At 44.1% G+C, this 22,958-nt stretch overlaps 1 protein-coding gene and 1 long non-coding RNA gene across 4 annotated transcripts in view; one reads left to right on the top strand and one right to left on the bottom strand.

Annotated features, from left to right (window-relative positions):
* The window catches only part of MAP2K6 (mitogen-activated protein kinase kinase 6), a 76,412-nt gene extending 72,308 nt beyond the window's left edge, over window positions 1–4,104 (top strand). For all 3 annotated transcript variants that reach the window (XM_083727723.1, XM_083727724.1, XM_083727722.1), the window contains exon 12: window positions 1,339–4,104. In XM_083727723.1, the coding sequence (XP_083583849.1) occupies window positions 1,339–1,416 (78 nt within the window). In that variant the 3' untranslated portion in view covers window positions 1,417–4,104. The remainder of the gene's footprint in view (window positions 1–1,338) is intronic.
* Window positions 1–22,958, bottom strand: part of LOC310839303 — a 127,794-nt gene that overhangs the window by 96,991 nt on the left and 7,845 nt on the right. The window lies entirely within an intron of this gene.

The raw sequence follows: 22,958 nt of genomic DNA on the forward strand, positions 1-22,958 counted from the left end.
CTGTGGAGACGTTGGTTGCATTTGGATGCCACACTAAGCCATAAACCATGGGTGAGCAAATCAGTCTGTGCATGAGCTGGGCTTGAGCTCCCTGCTCTGCTATTTCCTGTGGCCAGCAGGAAAACAAACCAAAGGATGGCTGGCTTAGCATTACACCCAAAACAGCCCTCCCCAAGAAGCCACAGTTGGGAACCTTGGCTTCCTATTGTGGTTTGTTTGTTTGCAGCAAAACTAACTGGGACAGTGGTTGGGATGTAATGCTAAGCCAACCAATTTCATGGCTTGTTTCTCCACTGGAGAAAGGGAGGCTCGTGCACAAACTCACCTGGTTAACCATGGTTGATGGCTCGGTGCTGCATCCGAATGTGTCCCATGGAAAATGTACCTTGAGTCAAGGCCCTCTGTCATCATCACCCTGTTTGGGAATTAAAAAGGTAAAGGGACCCCTAACCATTAGGTCCAGTTGTGACCGACTCTGGGGTTGCGGCGCTCATCTCGCTTTATTGGCCGAGGGAGCCGGCGTTTGTCCACAGACAGCTTCTGAGTCATGTGGCCAGCATGACTAAGCTTGGCAGTGGATAATTCCTGCTCTCTATCACTGCTGCCAGCTCTCTCTGATGGCCTTTTCCAAGGTTGGGGTCGGCTACAGTGGGCTTCCTCCTCTAGAACCCAACAGTATCAATACTAAGGCTTTTCTTGCTATCCCTTTCTGCCAATAACTGGAGCATTGCTGACTCTGTAACTACTGCCTGCAAACAGGTTTTCCTGGTGGACACTTTAGTACAGAGCTTTCCAAACTTTTCATGTCTGTGACACTCTTTTTAAAAAGGTAAAGGGACCCCTGACCATTAGGTCCAGTCATGACCGACTCTGGGGTTGCAGCACTCTTCTCGCTATACTGGCCGAGGTAGCCAGCGTACAGTTTCTGAGTCATGTGGCCAGCATGACTAAGCCCCTTCTGGCGAAACAGAGCAGCGCATGGAAACGCCGTTTACCTTCCCCTCAGAGCGGTACCTATTTATCTACTTGCACTTTGACGTGCTTTCGAACTGGTAGGTTGGCAGGAGCAGGGACCGAGCAACGGGAGCTCACCCCGTCGCAGGGATTCAAACCACCAACCTTTTGACCGGCAAGTCCTAGGCTCTGTGGTTTAACCCACAGCGCCACCTGCGTCCCGCTTGGGAATTACTGTGGTCCTTTTATAGGTAATGTGTGTGTGTGTGTTGTGGTGGTGGTGGGGAATCTAGGATTCCTGTGAGAGGTGTAATGGAAGGTTTTGACATGTTACCCTCTCTCTTTCCCTTCTCCTCACTGGTTCTCTCTCGCTCTCTCTTTCAGAAACACAGTTTCTTCACCCTGCACGAATCCAAAGAGACAGACGTGGCTTCTTTTGTCAAACTCATCCTGGGGAACTGAGAAATGGACTTGTACATGATTTTACCCTTCTGTGGACTGGTGGGCTTTAGGAGGAGGGGCACGTGGCAGGGCAGCCCTCATCGGAGAACCAGTAGGAGAACCTGCCACTGGCCAATTTTTGTTTTTTTTTTAATTATTATTATTATTATTAATATTATTATTATTGCTAAAGTCCTATCATCATCCTCTTGAAGGTTTTTATTTTTATTTTTTAAAGGGTTCCTTGGTAACCATAGTAACTTAGAATGAACTGGTTAGTGAAATGAATTTTAATAAGGTTGTCAACTGTAAACGAACAAAAATTTAAAAGAGTGATTGAAATGACGACAGTCACAAGTTCTGTTAGCGTTGCTTCAGTCCCACCCCCCCTCATGTTCCCTGTCAGACCAGATTTGCTTTCGTTTATGGTAATAGGTGCTACGGTAGTTATGAAGTTCTATATGTAGAGTTATATTTTGTCCCTACCATTGTTTTAATATTTATGTTAAGTGCTTGATTTTAATAGAACCCTTTTTATTTTGTTCTTATGTGAGAGTTGGAAGGTGGGGGGGGGGTGATGACAGCTGCAACAGCTAAAGCTACAAAGATTAGTATTTATAGGGCTTTGCTGGGAAACGGAGGAGGAGAAAGCATGGGCCATATAGATAAATATTATATATGTGTATAGGGTGGAAGACTAATTTAATTTCACTGAAGTGTTTGGCTTATATGTTAGGCAGCCCACTGATGCATGAGAAGGCTTGCATCCTTCTTTAGGAGGTGCCCAGAGACAGCATTGTTCTTGTACAAACATCAAGAGGATGCAAAAACATTGCTGTGGTGACTTCTTATTCCATTGCTTTGGTTATGCCTCCAATGAATAATTATATTCTGAAGTGCGGGATATATATCTATATATGTCTCACATATTAACTGTTTACTAAGCAATGGTGAATCAGTCACCTTATGACCTACAGCCAGTGCCCTCTCTGTTGGCTGTAAGTCATGGCCAGTGCATTTGACTGAAGAGAAGGTGATGCCCTGAAGGAAAATGGAACTTAGAGGGGTGCAGCTCTTGACGAGGATGCAAAAGCTGGGCCAGGGGACAGTCAGTTTTGCACTGCTCATTTTTATACTGGCAGGAGTATTCCTTTTTTTTTTTTGGTCTCGAACACTCACACGTCATACACAAATTGCCACTTCGTTGCTCATCTCCCACCAACCCCCTCACAACTTTTCACTTTTTCTGGATGCTTAACCTGAGCAAGTCCCACCCTACACGTCTGGCACAGGATCAAACAGTGTTTCTGTCTGAAAAGCATAGCAAAACCAAGTGAATAGGAGTTGGACAATAAGTGTTGCACCCCTCATCTTAATTTGTTGCTGTGACCATTATTATTATTGTTGTTGTTGTTGTTTTCAAAAAAAAAAAAAAACTCTTTTGGCCAAACAGTACTGACTTGAGTGACTTAAGGCCTGGTGGTAACTGTTTCTGGAATTGCCCAAGGCCGCCTTCCACCTTGACCTGCCCTTAGTCACAGCTTTGTTGTTATGGCGGTTTGCATGGCCACCTAATCTCCATTCAGTATATTCTATAGCAAGGCCACAGGGGTCTTATCTGATGGAGGCTGTGGCAGTTCTGTCAAGAACTCTTTTGCTCCTGAAGCGTTTCCATTTCCTGAACTGAACCATGGCAGTGTTCACAATGGGTGAGGAATGCTGTACTGCCGGTTTGGTGTTGAGGGAGAAAGTTAACGTTCTTGCTAGTGCTTTCTCCTTTCTCTTGGAGACACACTACTTCTGCCCCTGAGGGGGGCATCAGTGTGGAGCAGCTCAGAATTCAGACAAGCAGCCACGCCAGGTGAAGACCCAAAGCGCCAGTGTTTGCCGTGTTGATTTTGTTCACAGAACTTGCCGTCCTGTTCGCCTGCAGTCCACATTTTACAACACAACCGGTCGTTGGTGCGTACGCCGATTGGAAACCGTTCAGGAGACATTTGACTGCAGACAAAACACTAAAGTGGGCTCGCATTTCTTAAAGGCCTAGAAAGGCTTGTAACCTGCTCCTAGTTTTCCATTTTATGTGCACGCTTCCCTCCCCCTTGCTTCCAATTCTCACCCCTCCCCATTGATTCTGAGCTGCTTTGATTGATTGTCTGCAGCTGCAGCTGCAGCTCAGCCAGCCAGTTTTTAGAACTGGTTCCAGCATCAATTCTCACTTTGAAAAACATGACATTTAAAACCAGCTTTTTGGTTTTCCTACATATGGATCTGATGCTTGCTGTAGAGATTGTTTTTGCTGCTTTCCTCTTGGAATAGAAGACTCGTTTGGACACCACATCCTCTTGACCTCAGAACACCTTTATTTGAGTGCTGTGGTAACAGACAGGCTGGATTTACGAGATAGGATCAGTGTTAATAGCCGATATTAATATCCCCATTGGTTTCCTATAGTAGAATGCCAGTGCTGTCTACAGCAAGTCAGTTTAGAAAGGATTATTGCACTGTGAATCAACACTACATGCCTCGGGCTTTGTTTTAGGAATTAAAATGTGGAGTCTAAGTTCCTTAATCAATTAGATGCTTTTGAATTTTTTTTGTCAACTCTTGTCTCTGTATAATTTGTCCTTTGGCAGGTACATAGACCTCTATCAAGTCTTAGAATAAAGCACACCCAGGTTATTTCCCCCTTCCAATCAAAACTGCAAAGCTTGTGTGTTCTTGTTATTTGAAAGTTCACATACCGTGTTAGTGAAGATTGTTTCTAGGGATATCTCAAAGTGGTTAAGGGGCAGTCAAAATTATTCATTTCCTAAAGGATGTCGGAAAGAAGGGGAGAAGAAGCAGATGATCACATAGTGCACCAATGACAGAACCAGAAGCAATGGGTTTAAATTACAGGAAAGCAGATTCAAATTCACACATTTGAAGAAGCCTCGTTGACTCATGCATATTGTTCCTCAATAGGACATGCTGCCTGGGGAAGTTGAGGAAACTGCCTTCTTGGAGGTTGTCCTGTGCAGTTGGGACAGGCATCCATTTGGGGTGTTTTTGCATAAAAGATGATGCCTTAAGGCTTTGGGGTGGGTGGGGTATATTGGATGAGATTACTCCATAGCCTTGTTCTGTGTACATGGTTCTGTGATTTTTTAACTGGAATTAGCAAACATTTGGTAGGGGCCACAATCATATATGTACAAGATACATGACGTTTGCTTACATTGCCAAAAGGTAACCCAGACGTGTGCGGGAAATCAGCAAGTCTTAGTTTTCATGATCAAAGGCTCCCAGGGCTTTCATTCTTCCTTGGTTCACTGTCTTAGCTTCACATACGACAACCGATACTGTTATATTGAGAAAATTTCAGGTACCTTCCTTGTGTGCCATCACATGTGCTAGATGCCTATATGACGTCTCCTGCAGTAGGAAGCCCAACTGATGCCGGCTGCCCATCATGTGCAAACAGAGGTGTTTGTGCATATTTGGATACATAAGATAGTTTTGTGCACAGAAATGAGACCCACATAGGAATTTTTTCCATGTGCACCGTGGCTTCAAGTCACTTTAGGGTCACTGCGGAGAATTCTGAACTTGAAATAATCTCCTTTGCAGATGGTAATGTTGTTATAAAGAAGCAATAGCTTATGCAACCACTTATCTGGATGGATTCAAAGGCAAGGTGATGGCTTTCAGTTTTCCAAACGCTCATCTACGCTTCCACTATATCCCTTGATCAACAAAGTAGAAGTTGAAAGAAATTAAGGAGTTATCACTGCAGGCTATTTTGGGTATGGGATTGGTTCTAGGTGTGCTCAGTGTGCAGACACAACCGGGGTTAATTTTGTGGGATTCAGCCATTCTAGTAGGTTTTGTGGAGCGTCAAGTCATTGTAGTTCCAATGTATCTTTAATTTCAAAGTGCCTAACCCACTTTTAAAGGACCTAAATTTACTTAGGTGCTTTAGAATAGTTTTTTGAGCAATGTAGATGTCCTGTGATTTCTTGCGCCTGCTTTCTCCTGCTCGGGATTTCTTATTGCTGCTGATGAGAAAAAGAGACGAGCATGCCATTGTTCAAATACTGGCAAAATCTGAACAAGGAGGAGCACTTGGAACCCATGCAAGGAACGAGATCCGGTTATTGACACCAGCATATTTGGCCATGCATGGAACCAAACTTACACGCATTGCGTTTTAAGTGCACTGGGCATTCACATTATTCCCAGCTGCCCCCACTGAGTTGAATATCCTACAAGTTTGTAAACCAGTAACGTTGTCCCTTAATGATTACTCTTTGGAACTGTGAAGGAAAAACGGTAGCTCTGTGGCTTGTTCAGGTGCCCTGATTTTCCCTCTTGCTTGCTGAACCAAGGGATATTCGTTGCAATCTTCTGTTTTCTCATGCCACCCTACTTGCTGATTTCCTATTTTCAAATGTAGACCATAATATAGCATAACTCTTTCCTCCATTAAAACAAACAAAAACAAACCACAACCCTTCCTTTCAGTCTCTTAATTATTTTAGGGCTCCTTTTCTTTGAATATTGCCATTGAGGTTCTTGGTCAAACACATCTTGTTGCCGTTTCTTTTAATTTGAAAGGGAAGGGAAAGTTATCAATGAAGTAAGGTCACATTCTCACCATACATTTAAAGCACTTTGCTTTACCTGGAGAATCCTGGGAACTATAGTTTACCCCTCACATAGCTGCTGCTGCTGCTATTACTAATATTAATTTCATTTGCCAGTCTCTTTTTACAGTAAGAAGTATCACAAACAATTTGACAAAAATAAAATACAGCATATAGAAGCAATATAAAACCAGAGGGAAATTTTGGAATACTAACAATGCAAGGTATATAAAGCATTCATCCAACCATAGATAAATAACGACCAAGTCCTATCCACTCCAATGAAAGATGGTAAAGGTAAAGGACCCCTGGGCGGTTAAGTCTAGTCAAAGGCAACTGTGGGGTGTGGCGCTTATCTTGCTTTTCAGGCTGAGGGAGCCGGCGTTTGTCCACAGACAGCTTTCCTGGTCATGTGGCCAGCATGACTAAACCACTTCTGGCGCAACGGGACACTGTGACGGAAGCCAAAGCGCATGGAAACGCCATTTACCTTCCCACCGCAGCGGTACCTATTTATCTACTCATGCTTTTGAACTATTAGGTAGGCAGGAGCTGGGGTAGAGCAACGGGAGCTCACACCATTGCTCAGATTTGAACTGCTGACCTTACGATCAGCAAGCCCAAGAGGCTCATTGGTTCAGACCACAGTGTGTGTGTCAGGCGTCAGAGCATGGGTAGGCAAACTCAGGCCCGGGGGCCGGATCTGACCCAATCGCCTTCTAAATCCGGCCCGCGGATGGTCCAGGAATCAGCGTGTTTTTACATGAGTAGAATGTGTGCTTTTATTTAAAATGCAGCTCTGAGTTATTTGTAGGGCCTGCCTGGTGTTTTTACATGAGTAGAATCTGCCCTTTTATTTCAAATGCATCTCTGGGTTATTTGTGGGGCACAGGAATTTGTTCATATTTCCCCCAAAAAAATATAGTCCGGCCAACCACCAGGTCTGAGGGATAGTGGAGTGGCCCCCTGCTGAAAAAGTTGGCTGACCCCTGCGTCAGGGGATCCGATCCCCCCATGGTAGGCTGCCAGGAATGGATAAGACAAGGAAAGTTCTTAGCAATGCCTTTTGTTTAATATTCAGAGAGAGAGGCTTAGAAATGCAGCCTCTTGGAGTAATGGCATTGCGCCCAGTGAAACCCCACCCCTCCGTCTCTCCTACTTCCTCATGAGTCATCGCTATGGGTGCTGGAAAGGACCTTTCACCTTTGAGTCCACTGAGTCCATCAGCTGTCTCTCCCCCTTCTTCCTCTCCCATTATTTCCCAGCTTTCCCCCCTCATCTGTGTCAGTGTTTGTAAAAGAAAAGGTTCTGACCTCCTTTTTACCCCTTTGCCTAGTCCTCAGATCTTAGTTGGCACAAAGAGTCCTTAAGAAAGAGTAGAATGCTGTTTTTATTCTTAAAAGTCGTCTTCTCCAACCACGACCGACAGCTTTATACAGTGGTGCCCCGCAAGACGAATGCCCCGCAAGACGGAAAACCCACTAGACGAAAGGGTTTTCCGTTTTGGAGGCGCTTCGCAAAACGAATTTCCCTATGGGCTTGCTTCGCAAGACGAAATGTCTTGCGAGTTCCTGCGGGTTTTCCCCCCTTCCCCCCTTTTCCTAAGCCGCTAAGCCGCTTATCAGCTGATCCGCTAAAAGCCGCTAAACCGCTAATAGCGCTAATCCGCTAAACTGTCAATGGGCTTGCTTCGCAAGACGAAAAAACCGCTATACGAAGAGCCTCACGGAACGGATTAATTTCGTCTTGCGAGGCACCACTGTACATATCAAATGCAACCAGCTTTCTACCACCCAACCAACCCACACCCAACACTAACATTGACCACTCTATATATACAGGTATAATTTGGGGAAAGGTTGCAGGAGTCATTGTAGGCCGCTGACTCATGCTGACTTAGCATTAAAGAAACCGCGGCCAATTTTTAGCTGTGACAATCTGCCTCTGAGCTGTAAACTCCCTCAAACCCAGCAGCGGAGGAAGCCACTTGGGTGTCTGGGGAAGGGCGCACCACTGGGCCTCCGGTGTCTGCCTGCCTCCTCCCACTCAGCCGCCCTACAGCTGGGGGGGGAGGCAGCGGGTGGACCGTTTGGGCAGCGTGGAGCCTCCGCGCACCCAAGCCACCGCATTTCTCCCAGGAGAGACGCGTGGCTCGGGCGCGATGCAGGTCCCGCGGTGAGTGCCGCCCGGCATTTTGTCGCCTCCTTCAGTGGTGACACCCAGGGCTGCCTGCACCCCCTGCGCCTCCCCTTCCTCTGCCCCTGCTCAAACTCCTGTTGTAAATCTGAAGTGTCTCCATCTTCTCTGTAAGGGTCAGGCTGGGGAAGCGGTCTCCACCATTGCTCCTCTGCCCAGTCCCTAACACAGCGCCACCTGCATCCCTGCTGGAAGATGGACATCACCATAAGAGGCAACATTAACTCACTGAAAGCCGCGTAAACAGGAATGTATTAGCTTGGCACTTAAAACAGAAACGGTGTCAGACACATCTCCCTAAGAGGTGCATTCCATAGATGGGGCCATCACTGAAAAGGCCATTTCTCATGTGTCCACTGTTCCCTTGGATGGGGCATATGGAAAAGAATCAGATGAAGAACTGAATGATCAGTTTCTCTGGAAAGATAGCACTGAGCATAGCCTTGTGAGCTGAGCTGAGGTGAGGTGATCCTTGAAGAGTGCCAAGGCTTCATTCTAGACTCAAAGAATGCTTCCCTATCTCATGGCCAGACTCCTTGGTTTGTGGTGATATTAACTGGGGAAAAGACTCTCATTGGATAAAACATTAAATTCGACCCTTTCATACTTGTGTCCAATTGCCATAAATCATTGGTTTTTATTGGGCACGGCTGTTTCCTGTGTCAGATGCTGAGATATGGGGCCAAATAGAGGGTGCAATTTGATCCCAACGCCAGTTTTGTTTAAAGGAGTTCTAGCACTCCTAATATTGCATGCTAGACAGTACTTGCAATGAGCACAAATTATAGTTGCTCTAGTATCAGGTCATTAATAAAACAAATTCTCACAGCGATAGAATCCAGCTTAGTATGCTTTAAAGGATGTGCCAAATGTATCTTGCCCTCAAATTGGCTTAGTCATCCTTTATGTTTAGGATAATTATATAGAACTATTTGGTGTTTCCTTAGGATGAAAGAGAAAGATAGCTCGTGATGCTAATGGAGCATCCTGTGCATTAAGGTCTTCCTGGAAGTAGAGGGAGTTTTTATTCTTAATGCCATCTCCCTTGCTTTTGGCTTAACCTTGATAGCCTTATTATCTTTATCCAGCAACTTAGAAAGATTGTAAAAAATGAATCTTACTACTTTACCCTTTGAACTAATGCTTCTCTTATATTTTGTGATCTTTTTGCTTTTCCGCTTCCCATTGTTATTTAGGCATTTGTTAATTACTTTTGCCCTCCTAGTCTTCACAGGTAAGTCTGAGGGAATTGTTTCATCAGGCCCAAGGTGAGGAAGTCTCTGAACTTCTAAGAAAGTCCTTACTTGCAGTCAAAGGATGTGAGATCCAGCCTCTGCAGCTTTTGATTTTTTGCTGCTACACTTCTCTTGTGATACCCACTGTTCAACAGTGGGGGGACCCACCAGTTAAAAATTATCTGAGCTAAAGCCCTTTGCATAGTCTTGTTAATTCTAATGTCTGATATCCCAAGGTCAAATTGGGAAAGTGCTAATTTTAAAGCTGCCAATTTGTTCAATAATTTCTTTTCAGTTAATCACCCTTGTAATAAACACAGTGCAGCAGAAGATCTAAATCTGGGCAAGAATATCTAAATCTGCAATCAGGCTTCCTATTGCCTTCAGAAGTTAAAAATTGCACTTGGTAAGTTGGGGATAAATTGCCCAAATCATGGGTGTAGTCATCAATTAAAACTGCTTGTTGATCCTGTGATACCAAAATGCCCTGCTCAATATTAGTTTCCTTCATTCCCTTCAAGAGTTTCAAGATGGGTGGAGCTGTCCCACTTTGCATGCTTCTTTCCTGCAGGGCTGAAGTGATTTGAAAGCTTGCTTTGAATCACAGTATTCTGAGCTAAAATCTTTTTCTTGTTACCACCATTCCTGAAGGATATATTGCAATATATCAAAATAATTTCATAAAACCTATTAGATAATATATGTAAAAAGTAAAGGTAAAGGGACCCCTGACCATTAGGTCCAGTCGTGGCTGACTCGGGGGTTGTAGCGCTCATCTCGCTTTATTGGCCGAGGGAGCCGGCGTACAGCTTCCGGGTCATGTGGCTAGCATGACTAAGCCACTTCTGGCGAACCAGAGCAGCACACCGAAATGCTGTTTACCTTCCCACCAGAGCGGTACCTATTTATCTACTTGCACTTTGATGTGCTTTTGAACTGCTAGGTTAGCAGGAGCAGGGACCGAGCAATGGGAGCTCACCCCATTGTGGGGATTTGAACCGCCGACCTTCTGATCGGCACGTCCTAGGCTCAGTGGTTTAACCCACAATGCCACCTGCGTCCCTAGATAATATACGTAACTCCCAACAAACGAGAGCAATCAATCAAAACCCAGGCTTGGAATATCCTTTTCTGAGCTCTCTTAGGTTACATTCGGGCAGCACTTTATTCTGTTTTCCTGACGTTTCCTTAACTGATAATTTCCATGTTTTACGTGATCTTTTTGCATTGTGGGAAAGGCAGTCCTGGAAATCTAGTGGAAGTTTAGCATTCCTTTCTGTGTTAATTGTTTTCAGGAAACAGTGATAACCTGGAAGTTTTTGCACTGTAATCAACAGAAGTATAGTAGTATAGTGTCCAGATCAAGGGAAGTAATAGTACCACTCTATTCTGCCTTGGTCAGACCACACCTGGAATACTCTGTCCAGTTCTGGGTGCCACAATTTAAAAAGGTTATGGACAAGCTGGAATGTGGGCAGAGGAGGGTGAGCAAGATGATAAATGGTGGAAAACAAGATTTATGAGGATGGTTGAGGGAGTTTGATGTGCTTAGCCTGGAAAAGAGAAGAGATATGATAGCCATCTTCAAATATCTAAAAGGCTGTCACATGGAAGATGGAGCAAGCTTGTTTTCTCCTGCTCCGGAGAGTAGGACTCAATGGATCCAAGTAACAAGAAGGAGATTCTGACTAAACATCAGGAAGAATTTTCTGACAGTATGCAATCTCCATTGTCTTTTGCTGGATCACTTCTTGCAAAATGCACATTTTCTGCCACTATTCTTGGTTGAGTTTTTGTTCCAGCACTTGAAGATCTTGAGACAGTGCCTTGACCTCAGCCCACTGATATTACAGGGATATAATTCAGTTCTGCCTCCCAGATTGCCATCTTGAAGTCCCTGCACTTTTTCCATTGGTGATTTAATGTGTGCTCTGGATTTCCAAGTAGATTGACAATGTGACTCACGGAAGAAAATGAAGCAAGAAAAAAACAATGATCTGCCCTCTCTGAATGAGGACTTGTGACATCAGCAATCTGGAATCGTTGACAGCTGATTTGGCAAAATCACTCTCTGTTAATAAATACACTTACTATAGGTAGTAAGCCTTTAAAAATCTGGGGCTATGCAGTTTCAATCATCACCGGCATCCTGTAAGCTGGGCCATAAAATCCCAGATATTTTTTTTCTTGTAAGGAGGATTGCATTTCCTAATTAATATTTCAGCTGGACTTGGTCTGGGAACGGTTGGACAGATCTAAGCTGTAACATATGTTCTAGTGGCTTATGCCCCCCTGTATGGGAACACAGGCAATAGATACTTTAAGGTGGGAAGAAACAATATCTGAAGTATATAAAATGACAGACAGATGTGTTTCTAAATTAAGGCAGGTTTATAGTCCCCAGTGCTTTCTCATCTCATCACCTTGCATTTTTTCCTTCTTTCCATAGAGCATTCCATCTCATTTTCCTTCTAAAGAAGCTCCCTGGATTTATTGAGTTCTCAGTTTTGTCTGGCTATGACAAATTCATCAGAACTGCAGTTCAGAAGTGGCAAGTTGCACATTGGAATCCTATGAACAAAAGGTTTTCCATATTTATCTCAATGCAGGTGGCATTTGCTGCAGGAAGTCTTGCACATCCACTTTCTCTCCAGCCATGACAAGTGCTAGGAAGGATTAGGGTGAAACAAGTCCACAGGTGAAACAAGCAAGCAGCAGCAATGACACAAACAACTGCTGCCACCCTTTAACCTTTTGCATATCACCCATTTTTAATGGGGCAATTCTTTATCTTGTTCTCATGCGACATCTTTGTGTGGAAGGTCACTAAGAATCCTGTTTGAAGATGAAGTGTTGAAATGCAAGAACAACGAAGAACCCTAAAGGAGCGGCTGCATTAATCAAATCAATCAAGCTTTATTGGCATACAGAGAAAACAGGAATATATGAATCGAAACATACTGTAGAATTGGCATCACTGGAGTGTATTCAAAGGAGACTGGAGACTCCCAAAAGATGTGGTGCTTATTACTTGATGATCATTTGGAAACCACAGTTCCAGTGCATTTTGAGCCAGTATTCCTGCTTTTATTTAGTTATTCTAACAAAGCAATTTAACACTTGCCTGCTCATACGTTCCTCAACCATATTAAAAGACCTGGGCTTAAAAACCCTCTAACATACAAGCCTCTAATATATAACTGCAATTGTTTGTGTATTTTAAACATGCATGTTGGCCCAAAGAGAATAATTTTTAGCATCACATGACAGAAAGACATAATTATATATAATTATTTTTTTTTAAGCATGGCAAAATTTATGGCTCACAAATACTTCATAGAGTGATAATTTATCCTGAAACACATTCAGTATTACAACTGCCTTATATTTTCCAAGCTCAATTAAATCTGCATTCATGCATAATTACCTTTCACTATACCTTTGTTTTGCTTATTTTTTTAAAAGAAACATCATCAACATCAAAATCACTGATCATGCTGCAACAGAAGTGACCACCATATATGACTGAGCAATGAAATCCAGACCTTGCCATCATGGTCATTTAACCCTTCATTTTTGATTGCGTAAGTCCGATGCTGTGGTGTGGAGGTTAAGAGCGATAGACTCGTAATCTGGGGAAACGGGTTCGCTTCCGTGCTCCTTCACATGCAGCTGCTGGGTGACCTTGGGCTAGTCACACTTTTCTGAAGTCTCTCAGCCCCACTCACCTCACAGAGTGTTTGTTGTGAGGGAGGAAGGGAAAGGAGAATGTCAGCCGCTTTGAGACTCCTTCGGGTAGTGATAAAGCGGGATATCAATTCCAAACTCCTCCTCCTCCTCCTCCTCCTCCTCCTCCTCCTCCTCCTCCTCCTCTTCTCTTCTGCAATGCAGGAATCTTATGCTCAACTTGGGCTTGAACCCACGACCCTGAGATTAAGTGTCTCATACATCCAGGGGACACTAGTACGTTCATTTGTCTTGTTCCTGTGATCCTTCCACCTTCAGGAAAGGGGTGGAGGAGTGCAGTATACCTACAAATGTAGGTGTTTTGGAGCCTGTGGTCCTCCAAAAATTGTCGGACTCTCAACATCCATCAACCCAGGCCGGCATGTTTAATGGTCCAGGGTGATGGGGGCTGCAACCCAGCAGCATTTGCAGGCCCACCATTTCTCCATCCCAGGTGTGTACCTAATGTATGCATAGTTCAGTGGCCAGAGCTGATTTGAAAGCCTTATCCTATTGCATTGCTCTCAGGTGCACTGCTGAACTAAGAATTCCAAGCATTCAGACTCGGGAGTTGTCATTTAGTTAAACCCTCAGCAGAAATGAGGGAAAGGTAAAAGGTAAAGGTACCCCTGCCCGTACGGGCCAGTCTTGACAGACTCTGGGGTTGTGCGCCCATCTCACTCAAGAGGCCAGGGGCCAGCGCTGTCCGGAGACACTTCCGGGTCACGTGGCCAGCGTGACAAAGCAGCATCTGGCGAGCCAGAGCCGCACACGGAAACGCCGTTTCCCTTCCTGCTGGTAAGCGGTCCCTATTTATCTACTTGCACCCGGAGGTGCTTTCGAACTGCTAGGTTGGCAGGCGTTGGGACCGAGCAGCGGGAGCGCACCCCGCCGCAGGGATTCGAACCGCCGACCTTTCGATCGGCAAGTCCTAGGCGCTGAGGCTTTAACCCACAGAGCCACCTGCGTCCCAGAAATGAGGGAAATATCCTTCAAATAGTGTCCAGTATGGGAGTATAGCCACGAAGTAGCTGTGGGTTTGTGTGGATACTTCCCATAAAGCAAGGGGAAACATCAGCACTTTGTGTTGCCTTTGCGGTTTGAGTCGTCCCAGTCTAAATAGGGATTTATGCTATCACAACAAAGTTCTGAAATCAGTTTGAGTGTGCACCACCAAGATCTGCTTCCTAGAAAGGTATTAGATTCATTTTTTTTTAGATTCAGCAAGAGCAAACATGAGGGCTCACCAAGTTCCGCAAGCATTCGGATGCATTCTGGGAATGGAGTGGAGAGATGACCTAACCTGGGCAGAAAACAGCAAAGACCTGATGAAGAGAGCACAGCAGAAGTTATATTTTCTGAGAATCCTCTGGAAAAACAATCTCTCAAAGGACCTGTTGATGGCATTTTACCATTGTACTGTGGAGAGTGTATTAACGTATGGTCTATGTGTGGGGTTTGGGAGCTGCACAGTCAGGGGAAAAACAATGCTGTCCAGGGTTGTAAAGACTGCAGAGAGAATAATTGGGTGGACTCTTCCCACCTTAGATCAAATCTATGCTGTCAGGTGCCATAAGAAAGCCTCAGAGATAGCGCAGGATAGTATGCACCCTGGAAATGATCTCTTTCAGCTTCTGCCTTCTGGAAGAAGGTAAAGGTAAAGGTAAAGGTAAAGGTACCCCTGCCCGTACAGGCCAGTCTTGACAGACTCTGGGGTTGTGCGCCCATCTCACTCAAGAGGCCAGGGGCCAGCGCTGTCTGGAGACACTTCCGGGTCACGTGGCCAGCGTGACATCGCTGCTCTGGCGAGCCAGAGCCGCACACAGAAACGCCGTTTACCTTCCCGCTGGTAAGCGGTCCCTATTTATCTACTTGCACCCGGAGGTGCTTTCGAACTGCTAGGTTGGCAGGCGCTGGGACCGAGCAGCGGGAGCACACCCCGCCGCAGGGATTCGAACCGCCGACCTTTCGATCGGCAAGTCCTAGGCGCTGAGGCTTTAACCCACAGCGCCACCTGCGTCCCCTGGAAGAAGGTATAGGGTTATAAAGACCAGGACTAGCTGCCTGAGAAACAGTTTCTACGCAAATGCAATTCTGGTTCTAAACGCAGCATAAGGAGTCTCTATACAGTGGTACCTCGGGTTACATACGCTTCAGGTTACAGAATCCGCTAACCCAGAAATACTAGCTTGGGTTAAGAACTTTGCTTCAGGATGAGAACAAAAATCGTGTTCCGGCAGCGCAGCAGCAGCAGACGGCCCCATTAGCTAAAGTGGTGCTTCAGGTTAAGAACAGTTTCAGGTTAAGAAAGATCAGAACAGACCTCTGGAACGAATTAAGTACTTAACCTAAGGTACCACTGTAGTATATTGTATTTTAAAATGGGTTTCCAGAGTTTTTAGGGTTTTTTGAATGTTTTATGTAGATTTTCAATTTCATTGAATGAGAAAATGACAATAAAGATAACGTATATCGTATATCTTTCAACTTTATAACATCTTGGAAATCAGCATGGAAATATCACACAACCTCAGGCACTGATTTGGAGATTTCCAGTATTTCTGTGACTTTGGCTAGGCCATGGATGCCATAAATTATGGAGGGTTTTCCCCACCCTCCTTTTTCCTTTACTTCCGGGGAGGTGGGGGGCGCTTTGGGCCTTAGGTTAGACTACCACTTACTGAGTTATGATTCTTTCTCTTCCTCATCTCCCTACATCTCAGTGTGTGGATGAGATATTAGGAAAGGACACCATATTAACTTGGATCACCTGGGAGAGACCATTGAACTTTTTGGGAGCCCATAGAGACTCAGTTTGGCCATCAGTCATACTACTACTTTTTATTTATCACCCACTCCTCTGATTATATATCAGGCAAGATACCTAGCTGAAAAGTAATCGTAACACCAGTGCTACACAAAGAATGACTTTGTTTTACTCCAGTTTTGTGAAGGGATGCTAGATAGTCAATTTTAAAATCCAATAACTATATACACTGAGGCAGGGACATTCTTGCATCCAGTTTCTATGTAGAAAAAAGCCATATGGTTCAATCTGCTTAAAGGGAGCCAAGTTGAAGTCGTGTGCATGTGATTCGATACCATTGGTATGGTTAAGGTCAATAAGTTCTGCAGTGCTCTGGAGTCTACCACTGGAAATATATACTTGGTCTGACTTTGGCTTCTGAAAATCCATCAGACGTTGCCCACATGATTTGAAGTAGGTCAGATGAGGATGAAGAGTTGATGAAGACCAGATTGGGAGCTCCTTTCTGATCCACACCTGGCCCGTAAGTTAAAGCCCCAACCTGGAGTTATGCCAGTGATTTCTTTGAGCACTAAGGGTACCCCTGGCAGTGGATAGTCCACAATAGTGTGATTGATGCCTCTGAAATGTGTCATGTCAAATGTATTTGGAAGGGTAATGAAACCTGTGCCCAGATTTACCAAACCAATGTGTTCATTCCCATCCTTCCCAGTTGTGGGCAAAATGGAAGGATACTTAATTCTGCTCCTGAACAAAATTGTCTTAAACTGGAATCATGACATATACCACAACCTTGGCATGAGGGTAAGTTGCAGATCAATCACAATTAAGTGCTGTTATATGAAACATTCAGATTTGAATGACATTCTACCATATCCTGAATTATCACTTAACTAACCAGATGTGCCACTGATTATTAGAAAAGATTTTTGGGTAACTTACAAACAAAACAAAAAACCCTGTAAATTCACCTTAAAAATAAAGTGTTTGATTTATGCTGAATTTAAAATTCCTTGCTCTTATGTGTGTGTTTTTGTGGGGATGGGGGATGCTCTTGTCTAATAAATATAGTCTGTCGACTTAATGAAAGGAAGTGGACATTGAACATGATCCCTTACAAAATGAAAGTGTAATGAAGTCATGATGAGCAGCAAAGAGGTGGTATTTAACTGAGTCCTATTTAGAACAGACCCATTAAAGTTAATGAACCCAAGTTAGTAATGCCTGTTAACATCACTGGGTTTATTCTGAGTAGGACTAGGATTGAAAAACACCCAGACACTATTACACAACATTTCTACTATAACTTCAAGCTAATTATTACCTCCCTATCACTACCACTTCCAAGCTAACATTATAGCATCAAATCTGTTTTGGGAGAATTTGCTGACTGACCACAGGCTGAAATGTAGCAGACAGATGGCTGGAGTGGCACTGTTCACTCATGTTCAAGGTGGACGTGTATTTCTCATTGGTGGAATGACTTGTTAATTTCATGTTCATAGGATGCTCTTTGAAGATGGTGCAGAACCTTCTGAACTCTCAGGTGTCGGGAAGCAAGAATCTGCCATGGATTGTTTTATAAAGAAGACCATTCAATGGACCCAAAGTAGCTTGTGTAAAGTAGACAAATGGTCTTTGTTTCAGGAAAAGAAAAGACATTCATCAAATTGTCAGCTCTTGAAATATGTCTAGTTAGTTGTTTTTAGCAAAAAACGAACAACCACGTTTCTATAAAATCCTTTATGCCTTAACTATTATGTGCACTCCTTGAGAAGAAATATCTCTCAGAGGATTCATTACTAAAGCATTTCAGATAATGATTATTTCAGGTTTTTATCACTCTGATTCTCTGCTGAGTTGAAGGCCAAGTTATCCTGACAAAGATCAGATGGAAAATCTGGATGTCTTCAACTGGAGGGATCAAGTCCAAGTGTCTGAGATTTTGTGTATTTCTCTCATATAGGTACATCGCCATTATTGTAAATTGGCAGTGCCATCTGTATGGGTTTTGTTTCCCCGTAGCCATTTGTGTTTGGTGTTAGAAATTTGGGTTTCCAGCATTTGTCAGCCGGTGGTGGTGGTAATTATATTTTATTATATCAACGTTGAAGCTTTAGATGATTTACAATGTAGGGCTAAGGAATAAAAAGTTTAATACATAAATTTTAAATACATAAATGCAATAACTTCTATAAAAATATCAGCAACCCATATCTAGAAGTAAGAAAAAGCTCTCCCCTACTTTGTTAAATGTTGCTACATGAAAGTAAGAAGACCTGTCCTTCTGTACAGCAGACAGGGAGAGGTTGTCTCACTTTCAGATACCTCCCATTGCTCTGAAATTCCCTCTTAGGTCAGCATGGAATATATGTATAACAGAGGCTGAAAATCCAGAGAAGCATGTGACTAATTTGGTACACCCAAGGGGCTTTCCAATCCACCATCATGCCATATGACAAACCACTTTTGCACTGAATGCCAGGGACTTAGATACAAATACGCAAACAGTTGTTTGAGGACAGCCTACCAGCCTATCTGTTTGCTAGGGGTGACCTGGAACTTGGATTTAAGATTGCAGACAAGGAATGGAAAGCGGAGTAACAGCTGGAGGCACGTAGACACAGTGGCATAGCGGTCAGTTGCTTTCTGGTCTAAACTTGTTTTGATGTGCTTCTTGCAAAATGGTCCTTTTGTGTTGGGAAGTCAACTAATCAGGGCTCAAGCTAATGGTGGGATAAGAGTCACTGGGCAGGCATGGGGAACCTGAGGGCCTCTAAACGTTGGACCCCAACTCCCATCAGCTGCAGCTAGCATGGCCTATCATTGGAGGTGATGGGAGTTGTAGTCCAGCAACATCTGCAGGGCACCCATTTCCCATCCTTTCTCCAGGGCTCATTGTTATAAGTCCATGTGATGAATTCAACATTGATGTAGCTCAGGTTGCAAGAGGGTAACGTAAGAGAACATGTCTTCCTTAATGGAGAGGTACCTGAATACTGCTGGCTATTAAGGGGAGAGCGGGTGGCAATATATCTTTGCTCAGAAGTAAGCACTGTTTACTTACAGGTACATGCAACTTATAGAGACATTGGTGGCACTGAGCCTCTTGGGCTTGTTGATCAGAAGGTCGACGGTTTGAATCCCCGTGATGGGGTAAGCTCCCGTTGCTCTGTTCCAGCTCCTGCCAACCTAGCAGTTTGAAAGCATACCACTGCAAGTAGATAAATAGGTACTGCTGCAGAAGGAAGGTAAATTGCGTTTCTGTGAGCTCTGGTTTCTGTCACTGTGTTCCGTTGCACCAGAAGCGGTTCAGTCATGCTTGCCACATAACCAGGAAAGCTGTCTGCGGACAAATAGTGGCTCCCTTGGCCTGAAAACGAAATGAGTGCCACACTCCGTAGTTTCCTTTGACTGGACTTAACTGTCCAGGGGTCCTGTACCTTTTTTTTTAACCTATTAAGGGGAGAGATTGTATAGCTCAATGACTTTGCATGCAGATGGTTCCAGGTTTGATTAATGTCATTTCCTGTTGAAAGGCTCTTGGTTGTTGGAGCTGAGGGAAATATTTGCCTGGGATGTTGGGGCATCAGTTGGAGAAGATTGTACCAAGCTAAATGAACACGTGTACATGTTCACAAGGCAAGGTTGAGCCTTGCAGTGTTGAACTAAAAGAGCAAGTACAGTGGTACCTCGGGTTACATACGCTTACAGACGCTTCAGGTTACAGACTCTGCTAACCCAGAAATAATATCTCAGGTTAAGAACTTTGCTTCAGCATGAGAACAGCAGCAGCAGGAGGCCCCATTAGCTAAAGTGGTACCTCAGGTTAAGAACAGTTTCAGGTTAAGAACGGACCTCCGGAACGAATTAAGTTCTTAACCCAAGGTACCACTGTAGCAATAATCTTTTAGGAATAGGTGGAAATGGGACACCACTGAATGCTTCTAATTTTGACAGTCGGGTCGTGTATCCACCGCAGTCACCAGAGGCTCCTTCATCTGCCCCATCCACACTAAAACATGTCTCTCTCATATTGGTCTCTACAGCTGTAACTCTCCAATGGTTTCACTTTACCCCCAAAGGTGCAGTCTTCCATTGTTTCCCGAGACAGATAGGTGCCAACAACAAGGTATATGCACCTTTGTACCCACACTCCCTTACACACACACAATTATGTACAAAAAGAGGCTCTTTCTACCAATTGTAGTGCATGAAATCATGATAAGAACTGCATAGGCATTTTGCAGGGAACCGTAATTCCATTTCCTAATATGGCAAAACTAAACTAGCTAGGAATGGCTCCCAATCTATTCCACTTTACGTGAGGCACCTGACGCAAGGATTAAGCGCTAAAACTTTTTGATTAATGAAGATGACAAATTGATATTAAACATTATCAAAGTTTTTGTTTGGGGCCAAGAAGGGAATCATCCAGACACGTTGTAAGTTGAGCCTCACACAGTACTGTTAGGCAACGTTTTTTTGGCAGCCCCAATGGAAATTTCAGGAGCAGATGTTAATATTTTGAGATGTATGAGTTTGCAACAGCTACTTCATTTTCCAAGCAGGAGAGAAGGTTGTGGTTTTATACAGCCTTTAGGGCTTTAAAAAATTGTTAGAGGCTTGGGGAAATGAGGGCGAAGTGGCCAAGTTATGCACGCCACAGTTTCCTGTAGATGCTACCCATTTGGGTACCTGATGTGGTCTGTCTGTCAGCTTGATCTACTTCTAAAGCAAGGCTGAGGTGTATGAGCATTTGCTCATACCTGGGGAACAAGATAATAGCCACAGGCGTCTATTAATTTATAAAGATCAGTCTGGAGATGTTAGCTGTATATTTTTTTTACAGTCCAAGAAGAATGTCAGGGCTTCTGCCTGACTACACCCAGGAACCCTGCTTGAAAATAATCATCAAAATTCTGTGTCACAGTAACCCAAACCCTGTACCCTGTATTGTACAATAAGCAAATGAGCATGTTTTTGGTTTTGCATAACTTTGATGTTCCTGTTACTCTTGAACAAGGGGAAAAAACGGCTGCAGGTTATCAAAACTCAGTCCATTCCTACTTCTTACCGCATTCATCTTTGGAGAGTTAGCCAAAGTTTTTTTTCCAATTTACTTTCATGTCAGTATTGGTTGCTTGTTGGATGAGTCATCCCCTAATGTGTTTACAGGTGAACGTACAGAAAATGACCCCCCATAATAATCTGTGCACAAATATTGTGACACGTAACTGGGTAGATAGGAATATACATCCTTACGCCTCCAGGACAATCCAGTCACCCCTATTTTGAGGTTAAGCTGTGTAGACATAATAGTGTACCATTCAGGCTTAGTTACAGGCACTATCCACCCGGTTGCTATTTGTGCCAATTTCTGCATATCCCATTTGTAGCCGAGGGAAAGGTGCAATTAAAAAAAAGGTAGGTTCCCCTCTAACCATGTCTCAGTAGTCGCCATGGCACTGTTCAATTTCTGTATATTAGCTATGTGTGAGTCTTCCTTTCATATGCTTGAGCAATGCCCAGGAAAAGCAAATATTTGTATCACTACAACCTGCCATATCTATTTGAATATTGTCTCCCAAACCTTTGTCTGCTTGGAGCTTCTACAGAGCAGAAAAGAGAATATGCAGACTGTATGTTGAATTATGGTGTTGGAGGAGACTCTTGAGAGTCCCATGGACTGCAAGAAGATCAAACCAATCCATTCTTAAGGAAATCAGTCCTGAGTGCTCACTGGAAGGACAGATCCAATACTTTGACCACCTCATGATAAGAGAAGACTCCCTGGAAAAGACCCTGGTGTTGGGAAAGGTGGAGGGCACAAGGAGAAAGGGACGACAGAGGATGAGATGGTTGGACAGTGTTCTGGAAGCTACCAGCATGAGTTTGACCAAACTGCGGGAGGCAGTAGAAGATAGGAGTGCCCTGGTCCATGGAGTCGCAAAGAGTTGGACATGACTAAATGACTAAACATGTTGATCTCTGGCTTGGCAGTGGATAATTCCTGCTCTCTATCACTGCTCTCTGATGGCCTTTTCCAAGGTTGGGGTCGGCTACAGTGGGCTTCCTCCTCTAGAACCCAACAGTAGCAATACTTAGGCTTTTCTTGCTATCCCTTTCTGCCAATAACTGGAGCATTGCTGACTCTGTAACTACTGCCTGCAAACAGGTTTTCCTGGTGGACACTTTAGTACAGAGCTTTCCAAACTTTTCATGTCTGTGACACTCTTTTTAAAAAGGTAAAGGGACCCCTGACCATTAGGTCCAGTCATGACCGACTCTGGGGTTGCAGCACTCTTCTCGCTATACTGGCCGAGGTAGCCAGCGTACAGTTTCTGGGTCATGTGGCCAGCATGATTAAGCCACTTCTGGCGAACCAGAGCAGCGCACGGAAATGTTGTTTACTTTCCTGCAGGAGTGGTACCTATTTATCTACTTGTACTTTGACGTGTTTTTGAACTGGTAGGTTGGCAGGAGCAGGGACCGAGGAACGGGAGCTCACCCTGTCACAGGGATTCGAACCGCGACCTTCTGATCGGCAAGTCCTAGGCTCTGTGGTTTAACCCACAGCGCCACCCGTGTCCCGACACTCTTTTTAGATGTGCATAATTTTGTGACACAATAATGCAGTTTTATTAGTGAACCAGAGGTTAAATGAACCCCTTTCCAGCCCTGGGAGGAGCTCGGGGAGTGTTTTCATGACACACATGCACACTGCAGCCGACACACTAATGTGTCACAACACACACAGTTTGGAAAGCTCTGCTTTAGCAGGAAAGCTAAGAATGAGACCCTTCTGTAGTTCCATGAGATGGAGAGCTGACTTGTGTCTCTGGGGATTTAATAGCTTTTCTGAACTATCTTGGACGCCTGCTTGGGTAGGAAAAACAGAATGCTCCTGCTTCAAATAATTAAATAAGAATAATAGCCAATAATGTTCCTGGACCTCTGGTTACTCCGCTCAGACATCTGTTTTCGGAGTTATTGTTCTAGTGCTGAACG

Source organism: Podarcis gaigeae, assembly GCF_964106915.1.
Source record: "Podarcis gaigeae genome assembly, chromosome: 2".
Lineage (NCBI taxonomy): Eukaryota > Metazoa > Chordata > Lepidosauria > Squamata > Lacertidae > Podarcis > Podarcis gaigeae.